Raw genomic sequence first — 18,705 nt, forward strand, 5'->3', positions numbered from 1 at the left:
AAGATATTTTTCTCTGTATGGTGCCCTAGTATGGATTGTCATCAGCTCCAATATGGGCAATGTGAGGGCAATGTGGCTTGTAGTTCAACCCATCTGGAAAGAGACCAGATTGGGAAAGTTTGCATTGAAGGACCTTCATTCAGCAAATTACTCCATACATTTGAAAAACATGCAGGGCCTTTTCGGTACTTGCATCACACAAAGAACTTTTTAAAAAAAAAATTAAATTTATTTACAAACATATAAAATACACACACGCCAAACTTAGACATACACTACATTTACATAATACAGTACAAATAGGAACTTCCTGTTCTTTCTAATAGCAATTACAAATCGATACAATTCTCCTTATGTTATTTCCCCTTCTAATATATTTCATTTGCATTTCACCATTTTTAACCCTCTTATTTTACTCATCTCTCTGCTATGTTGGGTGATTACCTCTAGTAAATTTAAACTCTCTTGAGTGCGTATATATATATATATATATATATATATATATATATATATATATATATATATATATATGTGTGTGTGTGTGTGTGTGTGTGTGTGTGTGTGTGTGTGTGTGTGTGTGTGTGTGTGTTAATTCTCCTTAACTACTATCTTTGGGTTTTATTGACTTCTTTCATTGATCCTTTTTTCTTTCCTCCATCCACCTATACCATTTATCCCATATCTTGGAACATTCTGTTTCTTCTTTTCCCTGGATTTCTTTTGTTAATTTGTCCATTTCGGCACAGTCCAGAACCTTTCTCATTATTTCATCTTCACTTGGTATTAATTTATTTTTCCATTTTAAAAATATTTTTTTAAAATTGTATAAGAGGCTCCACAGGAAATTTAGCATAACAGAATTGATTTGAAGTTTCCAGTATTCACACACATGAGATTAAAACTTTATTAAGGAAATGTTATTCTCTGTAAACTAAGGTCCTAGGCAGGAAGGCCATCTGAGAAAGCATGGACTGCTGGATTGTGTCAGCACAGGCATAAAGCTGTTGTTTCAAGACTGGCTTTATCATTCAGCTAGTTTCTGAATTTTTCAAAGCAGGGCAAAATTGTAGGCTTTGGACAAAACGTTTTGTACATTCTTCAGCCAATTAGCTTCGTGAGTTACTACTGTTCCCGATACAGAAGGGCATAGAAATCTGCTCTGCAATTCTACCATTGCTGGATTGTTAATAGCAGGAAGCCAGGCCCCCTCGGTACAGTGCATCAGCTACACACAAAGCTAAATGTTTTTTAAAAAAAACCTGGGGGAGGAAGGCAGCAGACCAAGATTAGCCTTTATTTAATTTAACATTTGGGGGTCCAATGCACAAATGAGCATTTTAGTAGGCTTCATGGTGGAAGTTGCTGTCATTTGTAAAATATTCTGGCCAATTAGCTAATAGTGTGCTTAGATTTCTCCCGTTTTGATACAGTAATACTAAGTACATTGTGAAGCCCAATTATACAAATCATCCCCATATGCCGAACTGGTCTTGCTTTTATGAACTGTGTTTATAAATCCTGTGTGAGGAAATGTGTACTTCAGCAATTTATACCATGTGTAAAAACATAGCCAATCGGATTGTCAAGAAAAGGAGCCCTGGCATTGGAAGTCTTAATGCGTTCCACCAAAATAGTAGGAGTGTGTCATATCATGCAAGCTTTCTGATTAAATGCATATTATTTCACAGTCTTTAACCAATTGAGGTGCTTCTGTTCCTATTTTAACTTGGTTCATTTTATGTCAGTCATTCTCTTTCCCCAACCCATCGTCTTTCTATTCCCCTCTCTTCTCTCAGCTGTTTTGTTGGTTTGCTTGTTTGTTTATCCAGGATCCAACGCTGGAGTTTCTGAGAAAATTTGCAATTGGGCTAGCCTCAGGAACAATAGCCTCAATTATTAACATCCCTTTTGATGTTGCAAAGAGTAGGATTCAAGGACCACAACCTGTGCCTGGAGAAATCAAGTACAGGACCTGTTTTAAAACGATGGCAACCGTTTATAAAGAAGAAGGGTAAAGTATTCATTTCAGTAGTAAATTTCCAGAATTTGGCTTGTTCAAAAAATCATATTGCAGATTTGTAATATGCAACATTGCAGATTTCATTAGGTAAAGTTAAAGGTTCTCCTCACACATATGTGCTAGTCGTTCCCGACTCTAGGGGGCGGTGCTCACCTCCATTTCAAAATTGAAGAGCCAGCACTGTCCAAAGACATCTCCATGGTCATGTGGCCGGCATGTCTAAATGCCAAAGGTGCACAGAACTGTGTTACCTTCCCACCAAAAATGGTTCCTATTTTTCTACTTGCATTTTTCCATGCTTTTGAACTGCTAAGTTGGCAGAAGCTGGGACAAGTAATGGGAGCTCACTCCGTTATACGGCGCTAGGGATTCAAACCGCCAAACTGCCGACCTTTCTGATTGACAGGTTCAGCGTCTTAGCCACTGAGCCACCGCGTCCCTGCAGATTTCATTAGGTCCCTAAAAACTCTCCGCATAGTATTTGTATATCAAACATTTTCAAAGCTTCACAATTCAAATGTATATATTCTTCTTTAGCCTGAGTTTTCTGAATTTTCATTTAACACGTTTTTCATTACATTGTTCTGAAAAGACTCTAGTGTTCTACAGCAGACCAATTAGCGCCTTAGTGTCAATTGGTGAATTGGGACAAGGATGGCCTTTTTTTTTTCAACATCAAGGTAGATTATATTTAATTATTTCAATTGTAAATACTAAAAACATTTTGCTTGCCCAAATTGAGATGGAGGAAAAACAGCTTGTCAACATATTTCGAAATGGAGAAAAGCTTACAGAGATTTCTACAAACGATCTCTGCAAAGAGGGATAGTGGAGGCCAAGATACAAGAAGGTTTGATTTTAAGCAGAACTAGAGGTCACAATGAAAATTGTAGGTTGAAAAGATCCCGATTATATCTGGACCCAAATTATATAGAATGAACAGAAAAAGCTGCTTCATATATCAAAAAGGGTATTGCATCAGACTAAAGAAGAATCAAACTCATCCTAAGGATTACTTCAGAGAGTGCTACTCTTCCTCCCACTTTTCTAAATTTCTGCAAATTTTTTTAGTAAGTACTCTACCCTAGCCTATATTGGAATGAGAATGCAACATCTGCTTGTTTAATGAATTGGTATATAATTGATCCGGGACATGATCTTAGTGTATTCATGGCATCAATATAGCACCAGGATTCCAAACTTCATGTATGCAAATAGTCTAAAATGAGAACTCAATCACAACATAGTTAAAGGAGAGCTATTAGAATTGTACATGTTTCAGAAAGGATAGAAAAAATTGCTTTCAACCTTGCATGAAGACAACACTTCTCTACTATTTACTAAAATATTCTGTCAGGAATTCAGTATCTGTTGTCCTTTCAAAGAAGCACATATGCTAGCTAAGTCTAAGTTTTGTTACATCAGACTGATGGGCTCTTAAGAAAACCCGATCAATGTAACTGACATTTTTCATCATTTTTCTTCAGATTTCTAGCTTTGTACAAAGGCTTGGTTCCCAAGATCATGAGGCTAGGACCAGGTAATTCTTTTCTCATTCACTATTAATCCTATCATAATTCTATGTATATATAGTAGTACCTTGATACTCAACTGCTTTGAAACTCATCAAATTTGGTACTCAACCCATTTTGACATAAAAAAATTGTCCCAGTACTCATCTTTTTTTTTTTTTTTGTACTCAATGCACAAGGTTCAACTTGTTGATGTTAGCTGCTTTGTTGACTCGCTACATTATTCCTTATGGGAAAAATGTGTTTCCACCCCAGCCCTTTGGAACATTTACCCGCGATTGGGTGCCTGAATATACCCTTCCAGAATATGGACCTCTCTCCAAATAGATGGATTCTCAGGACTCCCTAGCCAACATGGCCATTGATAAAGGTTCAAATCCACACATTTGAAAGGCACATAGTTGGAGAAGATTGTCTTAGTAAAAATATTAACATGGATATATTTATCTAATCCTGAATTTTTAAAATTGGTTCAGATGTTATTTATTTACTCATTTTGTATACAGACAGTCCTTAATTAGGACCAGAAGCTGAATCATTGGGTGATGTGGTCATAAGTTAAAACAACAACAACACATGACTGCACCACTTAACAACAGTTCCAGAAGTCTCCACTGCCAGTAAGCGAGGACCATTAAACGAGGCCCTTATGTGACTTTTACTGGCAACTTCCTCCCTATTGACTTTGCTTGTCAGAAGCCAGCAAGGAAGGTTGCAACTCACACTCTTAAACTCACAAACTTAAAAAGTAAAGTTCTATATTTAGGCAAGAAAAATGAAATGCACAGGTGCAATATAGGTGGTACCTTGCTCAATAGTAGTAACTGTGAGAGGGATCTTGGAATCCTAGTGGACAACCACTTAAATGTGAGCCAGCAGTGTGCAGCAGCTGCCAAAAAAGCCAACACAGTTCTAGGCTGCATAAACAGAGGGGTAGAATCAAGATCACGTGAAGTGTTAATACCACTTTATAATGCCTTGCTAAGGCCACATTTGGAATACTGCATTCAGTTTTGGTCGCCACGATGTAGAAAAATGTGGAGACTCTAGAAAGAGTGCAGAGAAGAGCAACAAAGATGATTAGGGGACTTGAAGATAAAACATATAAGGAACGGTTGCTGGAATTGGGTATGTCTAGTTTGATGAAAAGAAGGACTAGGGGTGACATAATAGCAGTGTTCCAATATCTCAGGGGTTGCCACAAAGAAGAAGGAGTCAAACTATTCTCCAAGGGACCTGAGGGTAGAACAAGAAGCAATGAGTGGAAACTAATCAAGGAGAGAAGCAACTTAGAACTGAGGAGAAATTTCCTGATAGTTAGAACAATTAATCAGTGGAACAACTTGCCTCCAGAAGTTTTAAATGCTCCAACACTGAAAGTATTTAAGAAGAGATTGAATAACCATTTGTCTGAAGTGGTGTAGGGTTTCCAGCCTAAGCAGGGGGTTGGGCTAGAAGAGCTCTAAAGTCCCTTCCAACTCTGTCATTCTATTCTATCATGTGACTGAGGGATTCGGTAACAACCATAACTACAAGGACCTGTTATAACCACCACTCATTCAGTGCCATCATGAGTTCAAACAGCTGCTGTACGAGTGGTCATTAAAGAAGGACACTTTGCTCCCCAGATTATGCATTATTAGCATGTGAAGTTTAAACCAGAACCAGCAAAATTAATTTCATTTATTTATCTGATATGAATACTCCTATGTTGGTTGACCACTGTGGTCATTAGATTAGATTAGATCAGATTACATAATGGAAACTGGAATTATCTTCCAAGGATAATAAACTTCCAGTTTACTTTGTCTTTGATCAACTTTGATGAAGAGCACAAGGAAACTATTACCACCTTCTAAATAAACACAGAATGTTTTTGTCTTTGTGTTGGCTTACTCACTAGCTAATGAACATCATATACAAAGGCATAAATCTCAAAAAAATCTGTCAGAGTGTTTCATTTGAAATACCTATTAGAGGTGATGTATACAAAACAGTTTCTCCTAATATTTTTACAATAGAGATTCCCTTCATAAAAAGTTTATTCTGTCCAGGAAGTAACTAATAGACATACCTAACTTTTCCCATGAGAGAAATTCACCCAGTCTGTTGTAAAGTGACAGCTGGATGAACTTGGTTTTAGACTCAGTGAAGACATTTATGTGGTGGATTTGCTGCATTTGGATGGCTTCTCCCTCATAGTACATACACATTGTGTGTATACTATATATTGTGTGTACAAAGTTCTGCATCAAAATGTGATATGTGTAGAACTGAAAGAAAAAATATGAAAACCTATTTGATTTTCCATCACAAATATTCATGATTCAAGTAAGCATAGCGAATTTTCCTTTTGTATTTTAGTTTTTAAAACATTATATAATCTAATGTTCTGCATTTGTTTAATGTTCTCATTAAACAAATTCCCATCAAGCTGCCAGCTTCTGCAAGACCCAAACATTACTTTGTTTCCAAATAATTTCAACTGATTGGTATAGAAAAGTCATAATTCCTTCCATTATGTGTTACTTCTTAAATTTTGTACTTCAAAACTTTCTTTCTTTCTAGGTGGTGCAGTGATGCTGCTGGTTTATGAATATGTTTACGGGTGGCTTCAAGAAAACTGGTGACCAAAAGTACTAATTTCAGACTGAAAATAATGTAAAACAATTCCTATCAATTTTTTTAAAAAATGTGCATCCCTATTTATAGGCTTAGAAAAGAAGGGATAATTGTACAATGGTGGAAAATGAATGCCCTTGGTTATTGAAGGCGAGTAGTAGTAAATATTCTTCAGGAAAAAAAAGATGATATATTTCAACCCAGATACCTATCCCATTAAGTATTTTAAAAGAATATAATGTATGTCTGTCAAGCAAATTAAAAGTGTTAATTTGAACTATCTCTCATTGGCTCATTGATTGAGCAAATCTGTTGTTGAAGATGCCTGCCTAAAAACCAGAAGACTGTAAATTCTAGTCTCACCTTAAGCTTAAAAGTCAGCTGGGTGACGTGAGGTAGTGAAAAAGGCAACAATACACAAGACATGAAGGAGGGAGGGGCTGCAGCTCCGCCTGGGGACAGGGGGGAGGGAACAATATTGGAAAGACTCAGGTCACAAAAATAAATATATCTGGAATATCATTGTAATTGTTGATATATTAGAAAGTGGCAAAAGAGACGATTGAACACATGGTTGATACAATGTATAATAAGATGCTGTTTCTGCTTATCTTTTAGCAATTGTTTTTTCCTTTCTGCAAAAGTTGTGAGAATTGGAGAGATTTCTACCTTTAGCATGATGGAGTTGCCAAAAAAATGTTGTATATTTACCTACCCTTTTCCCATAAATTTTAAAAATTAATAAAATTCCTTAAAACAAAATTAATGATTCCCATCCTTGAAGCTGGGCAGTCAAATGAAGTATTGTATTCCATTCCCTCTGCATCAACTGTGCTCCTTGTCAGTTCATGTTTTACTCAAGTTGAAATACTTTGGTGCTTTAAAACTCCATACAACATTATCATTTGGTGTTTTAAAATTATTTTTGAAAGACCTGCTTACTGCCCCACCGTTATGGCCTTTAAAGTAACAGGCATTAAAGACAGGTCCTTGTTAGTGGTAGCCTCTACCCTTCAGGTTTCCTCTGTACAGAGCACAGTCTGGCTATGAAAACGATTCTACTTTTCTATGGCTTCTGGTTTTAAGGTTTTTAATATTTGCTCTCATCAAATATTTGAAACTGCATTTTGTTTTCCATGTAAGATATCTCTATCATTTGATACTTCATATTACTGGTTTATAATGCAAACTGTACTCAAAAGACTATAATGCCAAAAGATCGCTATGAAATACAGATTTTAAGGACCATTTCTCAAAATTTCAAAGAAAAGTGAGATAATTGAATTATTTTTTTAAAAAAAATTTTTATAATGATGTTTGAGGCATATTATGTGCAAGACAGATGGAGATATTTTAGCATTTTTAAAGATATTTGTGTTGACATAATCATGTAAAAAATTTGCCTAGATTAGATTGTACTGGCTTTTTAAAAATATTCGTAAGTAGTTGATGTCAACAAAATGTTTTGTTATGTAATAAATGTTTCCAATGCAGGAATTAAAAGTCTTCAGAGAAAATCTGATATTTTTCTATTTTTTGTTAATTTAGCATGTTCAAAATTCAAAAATAAAATACATTTACATACATAGCTTTTTGCTGTACTTTGTTTCCAACATGTCTTTAAGTATATTTTCAACCTCATCTTTCAGTAGGATAAAATCATTTGATAGTAACCTCAACCCCAAACAACTGTTACTTTTAATGACTAGAAAGACTTGCTTTTCTTCCTGGGCCTATAACCTTTGCAGAATGTGATAGGAAAACATGATTAATATTAACCATGCTGTTTAGATTTAAATCTAACTTCTTTCAGTAGGATAACTTTTTAATGTAACAATTTTATTAGAAATTACAATTAAAAAATTAAAAAATGCAAACTAAAAGAAATTTAAAAATTAAATAAAAATACTGCAGAAAATAAAAATAAAGAATAAGGATATAATAAAGAAAAAGAAAAGCCAAGTATAATCATCTAAACAAGTATAACATTTTTAGTAACTTGCAGTATCTTCATTTTTAAAATGCAATAAATGATCTTGTCTTCCCATATTAGATCTCTTATCTCTTTAAATAGTCCTTGACTTGCAACTGGTCGTTTAGTGACCGTTCAAAGTTACAACAGCACTAAAAAAAAGTGGTTTTGACCATTTTTCACACTTATGACTATTGCAGCACCCCACGGTCACGTGATTTACATTCAGCTGCTTGACAACTGACTCACATTTATGACAGTTGCAGTGTCCTGGCATCGTGCGATTCCTCTTTTGTGACCTTCCGACAAGTACAGTCAACGAGAAATCAGATTCACTTAACAAGCATGTTACTAATATAACAACTGCAGCAATTCACTTAACAAATGTGGCAAGAAAAGTCATAAAATAGGGTAAACTCAACAAATTTCTCACTTAACAACATAAATTTTGGGCTCAATTGTGGTCGTAAGTTGAGGACTACTTGTAAACAAATCCTTAAAACCTCATTCTTCACTACTGGTTAGCAAATGTGCATTAAGGATTACTAGAGAATAACACACCTATTGTATCCTTGATCAACTAAAACAACTTTATATTCGTTCCTTTTGCTTTTAACAATCTTGATCTTTAATCATTTCAAATATTATTTTAATGTCCCAGAACTTGATTTCTTTTCATTTCTTTGTTCTTTCCCACAAAATTTTTCAAAGCTTTAACCATTCTCTTTAGTATATCCAATATAGGAAAATTATCCAGGTCACTCTCTTGGTTTGTTATTTGTATATCCCTTTAATTACTAGGACATCAGCTGGCTTTTTTTAATACCTACCAGTAACATATCTTTTTTCCACATTATTCTTGTAGCTTATCATTTTTAAATCCACTTTCAATCAGTTTCATTTTTGTCCAGTAAACCTTATTCCTGTTCTATTACATCTTTAAACTGTAAAAGCAAACACTATTAAAATTAACTTCATTATATCCAGTGTTAAGATATTTTTCCATTCTGTATCAATAAGCCAATTTATGTGTTCTTCTCCTTTAATTGTAATCTTTAGCTCCAAATTCTTATTTCAAATCTATCTGCACCCTTAGTCCATTTGTATCTTTCCAAAATCAAAGTTCTAACTACCCTTTTGCTGTTTATTCCAAAATATTTAAGTTCTTAAACTTGTATTTAAAGTTTCTTTTGCTAATGATTGAAGGAAACTTACCTGGAGCTATAAAAGCTGTCAATTCAAAGATTCCTATAGAGTCTGTAAAAATAAAAACCATAGTTTGAGCAAAGATGATTTTCCCTCATCTTCCACAGCTCCAAATTGACAAGAGACTTTTGTCTTGCAATCTCCTTGCAAGGAGCAACTATATGGAACATTTGTGGGCAATTTCAAATCCATTCTTTGTCCTAAAAGGGATTACAAAGAGCCAGTCCACTTGCCAGCTCTTTAATCTGTCAAGGTCATGAATCCAGTTTGAATGACATCATCTTCAGTTCACCATTTCTTCCCCAGAAATCCCTTTCAACAGGATTTCCAGGTCAGCATCCCAATCAAAGTCATATATTTTCTGAATGGAAAAAACAACTATTCTAAAATCAGTTGGTGGCAAGGAGTGGTTCTTTTCAAGCAACTGCTGATGTAGTATTTCATCATATTCTTTATTGCAGGCAGGAGACACAAGATTTTAGGAATTAAGTATTAACAAATTAGGATACAGACAAGAAAGTCCCTGTAGCTGTCCCTATTTCCATTCTCAAGTAAGGAGAACATATGGATGAGTTCTATTTCTATTGTGGCTAGCATGACTGAAGGGTGACATGTGAAAAAGGACTGAAGAATGTATCAGAAAATATAAATTGGTTCATCTAGTTTGCTTTAGATATGTATGAAATCAGAATTCATTGACCGATAACATTCCATGTTACACCCCAATAAATGTTGCTAATAGAAAAAACAAGATATGAATATATGGAAGAATGTGCAAACTCTGGATCAATGCTACCAGGGAGAGAAACTATGTTAGGTGACATGATTGCATGAGTTGGAGTGAAAATGATGGGGGGATTCAGACACCTAAAAATGAATGCAATAATACTATGTTTTCTATGGTTAAACACTGGGAAGGTGATATGTGAGAAGTAGTATTAAGACTCATGCACTACACACATTTCCATGTCAACCTGATCTCAGTCTTGCTGAAGTTGGAGAAAATAAGTTACTTAAAACTACAAGTGGTCCTGGTAAACAGATGTGTAGCTCCAGCTGAAAAAACATGTTTCCTGCTTATTCAACAAGGTTTAAATACATGCCCACATTTTTCTACATCAGCATCTTGTACCAAATTTGGGTCTTAAGTATTTCAGAAAGCTTTAAAAGGAGAATATGTCATACATGTAGCAATGTTCACCTTTTACCTCCTTTGAAATTTCAATTTATATGTAGTCTACTTTTCTGATTATTTTTCAAACCAGCATCAAGTCCCAAGTGAGTTTCAAAGCTAAATGATTTGCACCTAAGCCCCAATTCTAGGTTGCAATTCTATCCTATACTTAGGCCTACCGCAATTCCACTGAATTCAGTGAGGTTTACTTTTGTGTGTAGGCACAGGTGAGATTGCACTGTTATATCACTTTTTTTCAAACAGGCAAAATGTGCAGGCGCATGCTTTTGCTACATGAATCACTTCTTTTTATGTTTGAATATGAAACTAGATTTAATATTTTCAATTATAACAGAAGAAAGAGAGCTCGGTGGTCTAACACTTGCATAGACTGTAGAATTCTGCAAGTCTAAAGTCTGGAGTCTGCAGCAGGACCACTGGCTACATGAAGCCTCGAAAAAGTTTTTGCTAGCCAAAGAAAACAGTTCTGTGGCTAGTACTTAACCCTAATATCTGAGGTTTCCAGCTGAACATCTGCCTTGCCCTATAGTCAACAGAGAGAACTTTAGGCTCAAGATGATTGATATTATAAAGCAGTGCTCACTCAACACCACGGGTTACTTGTGTGTCTAGTCTTGTTAAGATGAACAAAATGGACCATTATGACATAATAGCTACAGCATGAAGTGTTTACATTTAAAGAGAAGAAACGAATTCTTGAGGGATCATTTGAGAGGCCTTGGTGATACAGGAGCTTGTGAGAGATTTAGATTTGCAGCACTGATATTTGATGCATGGGCAAGAATTGCCCTAAGAGAAATTTTGTTGGTTACGTTTTACTCGGAAGCAGGAATTATTTCAGTTCAAGAAAGCTCACTCTCAAGTGGGTTGCAAACAGCTGTAGCCCAACTCCAGAGTAATTCTAAAGGCGCTTTTTCAAGAGGCAACTGGACTTTCTGGGTTGTTGTTGTTTTTTTAAGACATTTTGCTTCTCTCCCAAGAAGCTTCTTCAGTTTGAAGAAGAAGCTGAAGAAGCTTCTTGGATGAGAAGTGAAACATCTTCAAAGAAAAACCAGAAAGTCCAGTTGCCTCTTGAAAAAGCACCTTTGAGACAACCAAGATCTGGATGACTGAGAATCTCCATAGACATTCAACTCCAGAGTACTAACGAAAACAAGTATTCTTCTGAATAAAGTCTGTAATTGAAGGGATTGGTGAGCCTCAGGGTAGCAGTGCTTTTATTTGATTAAGGATTCCACAAAAGGACACCATGTATTACAAGCGAATGCATTTCCTTCTGGCCTTACAAATAAGCTGCCTTTACTTTCTGGTCAACTAGTTCTAGCAGTACTTAAAAACAAAACAGGAACCTGAAAACAATCTGATACCAATTATAGTTTATGAATGTTCTCTTTTCAATCTACGATTAAATGATTGCAAAATGAAAATATTGTGCACCAATTTCCAGGAAGCCTCAATATGACATCACACATTATTTCCCTTGAATTGCCTTAGAAATCGACCTTTGTTGACTTTTAAAAAATAAAAATATGATATTCTCAGAAAAGAGACAGGATCTTATCTTATTCTCCCAGCAATATGCTTATGCGTAATATGGCCAGGAAGAAATGTAGATAATTTTATTAAGCAGTCTTTCAAAATCTGTATTGAGCGACGTGTTTTTACATTATTGCACTAGACTTACAAAAGTACATAATATATTAATATTTAATCATGCTAGGAGATATGTCGATTTTCAAATCTTTCCTTCTCATGGTTATCTTCAACACACAATGGCAAGCTTGAGCAGGCTTTCCAAAACTATATTCACAACTTTATTATTGTCCAAGGAGAACAGACCATCTTGAAAAGATTATATTGGGGAAAAAAATATGAGAGAGCAATTGGAATCCAAGTGACCATGAAATGATGCTTGATAAAGGATACAGAAATGAAAAAGAGGACTATTGTTAACATTATAAATAATATCTGTAGTACCACCACCAATATGTCTATGAATGAAACATGCTTATGTACAATAATGTAAACTTAACCAAAAGTCTAGTTTTGTTTTACATTCAATAAAACTGGAAGTGTAGACATTTTTTGTTGTTGTTTACTTTTCAAAATGGCAACATCACTAGGGAGGCTGGGGCTGGAATTACTGAACTCAGCTAAGCAAAGAAATTACAGTACAATTTGCTTTCACAGTGGTTACTTGCATCATAATTCACCCACTTTCTTCCCAAGCACCCAATAAAAGGAATTGGAGGTAAAACTCTTATTATGGATTGGCTTATTGGCTTACTAAAAAAATCCCCGCCCACAATTTCATATTAAAGAGACGGGATAACTTCCCATTTTGTTTAGGTTTTTTCCCCATCCGTTTCTCTTTCATGTCAGTGATGCTACGGTATTATGAATGTAGGTGATTAAATACCATATGGAAAATGTTTTTTCTATACAGTACATTCAGAAAAATCAATCACTTTCAAATGCCCCGGAAATAAATGTATTGATATACTAGTAAGTAAATGTTGATCATAGGATGCTTCTGCGGAAGAAAAAAGGGAACATTAACTTTGCTGATTCTACCTCCTCCTATAATTTATTTATCTCTTGAAAGACTGGGAGAGTCTACTGAACAGAATAAAAGGGGTGATTGTGGTTTAATTTGTGTTGCTTATTTTTATTTATTACATTTATTATTATTTTTAGCAGCAGTTTTCATTGAGCACTATGCCTTCCACAAACAAAAGGCATCCTTTCATTTGTGAAAGAGTGAGAGAAACTTTCTGAATTCAACCCACTAGCAATATAGAGTTACAGGTAGTCCTCATTTAGCAACTGCCTTGTTTAGAACTGTTCACTGTTACTACGGTGATAAAAAAAGATAACTTTGCAACCAATCCTCACATTTATAACCTTTGCAGATCTGTAAAACAAAGGAAAGCTGATCATAAGCACAGCTGCAATTTCATTTAGCAACCACTTCACCTAAGAACCCAGTTGCCAGGCCCAGTTGTGGTCACTAAATGAGGACTACTTGTACTCATTTTAGGTTCTTTGCTGGAAAAAAACCAAATGCTTTTCATTTAATCCAAGTGCTTTCAGGAGCTTTCATACCATGCTGCAAACATTGAATTATCAAAACTTGAACCATTAAGGCAAAGGACATCACCAAGAAGAGAAACTGCAAATTGCTCATAAATCCTTTCCCATTTTAGCAAACTATGGGTGAATTGGGACTGCAATTCATGGAATTCCCACTGAATGTTCTGGAATTGCAATCCTAACACTATTGAAGGATGCTAAAGTGGGAAGAGCATGTCCACCATGTCACCACTTAACAAAAAGAAAAACAGAAGTCGGTTGACTAGTGGATATGCAGATGATAACCAAGTCCATATTTACAAATAGAAAACAAAAACATTATTGCCTTTGTGATCACAACAAAATACAGGATAAATAACAGAGCCATGTATTCATTTGGTTCTATAATTTGTTGCTATAAAACACAAGCTGTTATCCACAACGACTATTCATCTGTCCAATACTTTTTTTCCACAAGAACTATTTTTTGGTCCAGAAGTCTATTTCTATTTGATTGCATTTGTTGATCTATTGGGTCTCTTTGAATGATTTCTCACAAATATGAAACAATTGCACATTTGAAAAAGTCCTGTAGCTTTAAAAATAAATATGTGTGGTTTTACCAATGAAACAGTCACACAAGCCCTCTGAGGGTTGTCAAATCTTCTTTATGCAGTGCAAAGGGAGACAACACATTTATCCCTTCCTTATGTTATTTACACTTACCAAACCACAATTATTATTTGTTTTTTAAGCACAAAAATCATGGAAAAATAGTTCCAGCTCTTTGAGTCAGTCTGTGAAGCAGAATTACTGGACAAAAGAAAGAACACTGAGCTGGACTGGACCGGACCAGATGTTCTGCCATATTTCCAATATCAGAGTGCAGAGGCGGTGATGGAGTGACTACCTTCTCTGGCTGCTTGCATGCCCTTGAAAGCCAGTGAAGCTGGAATATCACAGTTGTGGGGTGAAAGAGGGGTGCCCCCAGCATGCTGCCAGCCGTGACTACCTACGTAACCAGAAGGAGCAGCACTGTATGCCATATAAGGGGACACCTGGGCTGCTGCGGGATAAGGTGCCATGGTTGGTGCAGAGACAAAGCTTCCGACAGTTGGAAGGCAGCTTGGTGCCTAGAAAACAACAAGAAGAAAAGAGATAACCATTGTTGTTTGAAAAGAAAAGAAAACAAGAATGAAGTATGTAAAAAGTCTTCATTAATGTAAGACTGATTTCAGATCAATTCTCCAAGGTAACAGTGAAGAGCCAAGAAGGTACAGTAAGGTAAAAACTTACCTTACTGTACTTTTAAGTCGATCTTGGCTCCTGGCAACTCTCTAGACAAGCCTCTGCACTTTTCTTGGCAAGATTTCAGAAGAACCTCACCATTGCCTCCTTCCCAGGGCTGAGAGGGAGTGACTGGACCAAGGTCACCCAGCAAGATGCATGCCTAAAGTGGCAGAAATCCTACTCTTCCAATTTCTAATCCATTGCTTTAACCATTACACCAAAATGGCCCTCTGGGTTCATTAAGTATCCCAAATGTAACTGGGTCAAAATTTTCATACCAGAATTTTTTTTTTAGGGGGGGGGGGGGACCCTGTTAAGAGATAAGCTTAGAAGCTTATTAAGGTTGATGCAACCTTCCATCCTTCCGAGGTGGGTAAAATGAGAACCCAGATTGTTGGGGAAAATATGCTGACTCTGTAAACCACTTAGAGAGGGCTGTAAAGCACTGTGAAGTGGTATATAAATCTAATGCTATTGCTATTATACATGGTAGCTCTTCGATGATTGATGATTGCTAACCTCCTGATGTGAGAGGATGTCTTCTTTTTCACAAACTGAGATAAATCCTTTCTGATAAATTGATTTTTCATCATACACTTTTTCTTTCTTAAACTTTCTATACAATCAATGTATTATGTAGCCCTCCATCCATGTAATTCTGGCATACCTGCATCAGAACTTCCCGCGTGAATTGCAGAATGTCTCATCAAAACTTGCACAATTATTCTGGCAGCAACAGCTGGGTAATGGTGGCTATTATTCCCTTACCTTATTGTGCCAGGTTAAGACCCTTGGTGTGTTACAGAGCTTCTCCTTTGCCAATTCAACAGATTTTTGCTATGGGAAACTGGTTGCATTCCAGTAAACAGTAGTGGGAAAGGCCAAAGGGAAAAAAAAAAAACCAACAACAATGCATCTCAGATTTTAAAATGTTTCTTTTCCAGATTCTTTTAACAGGGCATACCATACTCAAAGGCATCATTAGCATTGCTTGCGAAAACAATATAGGCCTGTGCTTTCAGATTTTCTCAAAGAATGGCCATAAAATTGCCCTCTGCCTTGCTCCTACAGAGCTCCATTTGACAAGCCACATTTCAATTAATGAGAGCTGAGCAAGAACACTGCCGAGCTCATTTCTTTGGAATTTGAGCTGGAGAACTTTCCAATTGCTTTTCTGCCTTCAGAGCTAAGCACTGCTGGAAAAAATTTCCAATAGCATGAAATTTAATCCTTATAAATATGAAGATGTATATGCTGGGGGGTGGGGGGGATAAAATATTCAGAACAAGGATATACAGCCACACACAACACCAACAACAACAACAAAATGGGGTGGACGGAGAGAAATTATTGCGTAGCATGCATTCAAGTGAGGACGCAGGCCATTCTGTAATGGTCTGAACAATGGACCTGCTTTATTTAAATGAATTACCATTCCTTGTGAATTCTACAAAAATATACCTAAGGCTGCTTCTTACACAAAGCGAGTGGAGATTGCTAGCTCCCACCACTTGTTATTCTATCCAGCAAACCTAACAAGCATCAATAATAGGCCTATACTTTTTTGAATTCTGGCCTCATGGGGTTTGAATAAAACAGACCCATTCAGCCACTGAGTTGGTACCAGAACTACAGTTCGGTCTTCCAGCTGCTGCCTCAAGCAGACTTTCAGTCCATGGGCTGCTCCTGAAGTTTTCTCTTAAGACAACAAAGCCTTGTTCCATTGGGCCTTTTTAAAAAAGATGCCTGAATGACAGAAGTAGTTTGCTATGCAGGATATGTGGGTGCTTTTTAAAAACTTACATGCACTTTGCTCCATCTAAATAATACTAAATCTCTCTATAATCACCAGGGCTGACATCTTGTGCCTGAGGCAAAGCAAAAAATGTTGCCCTCTCCCACCTCATTCACAATGCAGAAGCAACTGCTTGTACCTTACTTCAGCTCTTGAATAGGAGAACACACACACACACACACACACACACACACACACACTAATTCAAAGCTAGAGGGTAGATCATAGGCAGAGAGGGAATGGCTGGAGGGTTGTGAAAGAATGGCTGGAGGCCTCTTCTGCAATCCACAGCATCAGCCATCTGAGACAGTTGGGTCATTCTGCCAGACAGGAGGTCTGGATCTTCCAGTCACAACTTTGTTCCACTTCAGACATATTTTATGGACATCCCCCTCACAAGTATGACCTCAAAAATGTTGCCAAATAATGCAAGGTATAAACTGGGAGAGACAAATGATAAAAATGATCTACACACTGGCTTACATAGGGTATTAAAATTCAACATTTCATTCAAATGACACTTTGGAGAATGGGCAAGTGCCATGGACATTTACATAAACACTTAAAGCTGACGCCATTTGATTCAATGGGACTCACTCCCAAATAAAGACACTTCCATTAGAACAACACCACTAGTCAGGAAAGGGATGCAGTGGCTCAGTGGCTAAGACGCCGAGCTTGCCAATCAGAAAGGTTGGCAGTTTGGGGGTTCGAATCCCTAGCGCTGTGTAATGGAGTGAGCTCCCATTACTTGTCCCAACTTCTGCCAATCTTTTTTTAACTTTTGGGATGTGTGTTTTTTAATGTTGTACGCTCCCCTGAGTCCTTTTGGAGAAGGGCGGCATATAAATCCAAATAAACCAAACCAAACCAAACCAAACCAAACCAAACCTAGCAGTTTGAAAGCATGTAAAAATGCAAATAGAAAAATAGGGATCACTTTGGTGGGAAGGTAACAGAATTCTGTGCACCTTCGGCATTTAGTCATGCTGGCCACATGACCATGGAGTCTTCGGACAGTGCTGGCTCTTCGGCTTTGAAACAGAGATGAGCACCACCCCCTAGAGCCGGGAACAACTAGCACATGTACGAGGGGAACCTTTACCTTTACCTTACTAGTCAGGAAAACATGAGCTATGCTTGTAATTTGGACTACTTGGGTTAATAGAGAAGTTCAATCCCATTTGTTAATGTGACAGTTTATACAAGAAGTACATTCAGTTGCGAATGAAGTAGAGGGGATTAAATTCCAGAACCCTATATATATTGGGCCAATAATTCATCTAGAGAATTTCAGTTGAAGGAAATGAATACCAAAATTCAAAATCAGGAGTTGAGAGAACCCTGTGGTGTTTATGGGTTTTGAAGGTACTTAGAAGTCTTTTCTTAAGTGCTGGGCTTTCAGAAACATTTTTTTAAGTTCTGTAAATATTCTACCATAATTGAAGCCATTGTTTATAAAAGGAAACTGAATTATTGAAGATCTGTTAGGAGATGAATGGAATCTATAGTCCCTTTTTGCCCAATATCCAAGAAGCAAAATCCACAGGGGAGACATGTTGAATTGTTTCAGCTGCTCAAAATTAATGCTTTGTAGCAGTCCAAAGAAAGTGGAACTTCAGAAGAGAGAACAGTCTTCTCCTTTTTCATGGTTTGTCTGTTTAGCAAAATGCATTTTTACAATTTTGTTGCAGCTGACTCAACAGTTACAGTGCAAAGAGAACGGCTGTGGGAGTTACCCCACAATTATGCCAATTTAATCAAAGTAGAGAGAGGGCTCAAACCTGTAAACAGAATTAACATGAGTTAGGGTCCCCACCCATGCACATAAGCATTGTGTTAAAGAAACCGAAGGAACATCCATGTTTCTGCTGGGAATGACAGCCTTTCTGGTCACAAATTTAATGTATACATATATGTGTGGAGACCAAGTTGGCACTAATAGTTCAGCAACTCCTCACCGGATGCATCCACAGTACTAATGTCATTGTAAATGCAACA

The 18,705-nt window shown here is 36.6% G+C and overlaps 2 protein-coding genes across 2 annotated transcripts in view; one reads left to right on the plus strand and one right to left on the minus strand.

Annotated features, from left to right (window-relative positions):
* SLC25A21 (solute carrier family 25 member 21) overlaps nucleotides 1-7,716 on the plus strand; it is a 293,494-nt gene extending 285,778 nt beyond the window's left edge. Inside the window, exons 8-10 of the mRNA XM_081968587.1 lie at nucleotides 1,830-2,011; nucleotides 3,508-3,560; nucleotides 6,121-7,716. Of these exons, the coding sequence (XP_081824713.1) occupies nucleotides 1,830-2,011; nucleotides 3,508-3,560; nucleotides 6,121-6,182 (297 nt within the window). The 3' untranslated portion in view covers nucleotides 6,183-7,716. The remainder of the gene's footprint in view (nucleotides 1-1,829; nucleotides 2,012-3,507; nucleotides 3,561-6,120) is intronic.
* Nucleotides 7,717-11,799: 4,083 nt separating this feature from the next.
* The window catches only part of PAX9 (paired box 9), a 43,229-nt gene continuing 36,323 nt past the window's right edge, over nucleotides 11,800-18,705 (minus strand). The window contains exon 4 of the mRNA XM_081938430.1: nucleotides 11,800-14,752. Within this exon, the coding sequence (XP_081794556.1) occupies nucleotides 14,498-14,752 (255 nt within the window). The 3' untranslated portion in view covers nucleotides 11,800-14,497. The remainder of the gene's footprint in view (nucleotides 14,753-18,705) is intronic.

The sequence above is a fragment of the Natrix helvetica genome (assembly GCF_964273705.1).
Source record: "Natrix helvetica genome assembly, chromosome: 1".
Classification (NCBI taxonomy): domain Eukaryota; kingdom Metazoa; phylum Chordata; class Lepidosauria; order Squamata; family Natricidae; genus Natrix; species Natrix helvetica.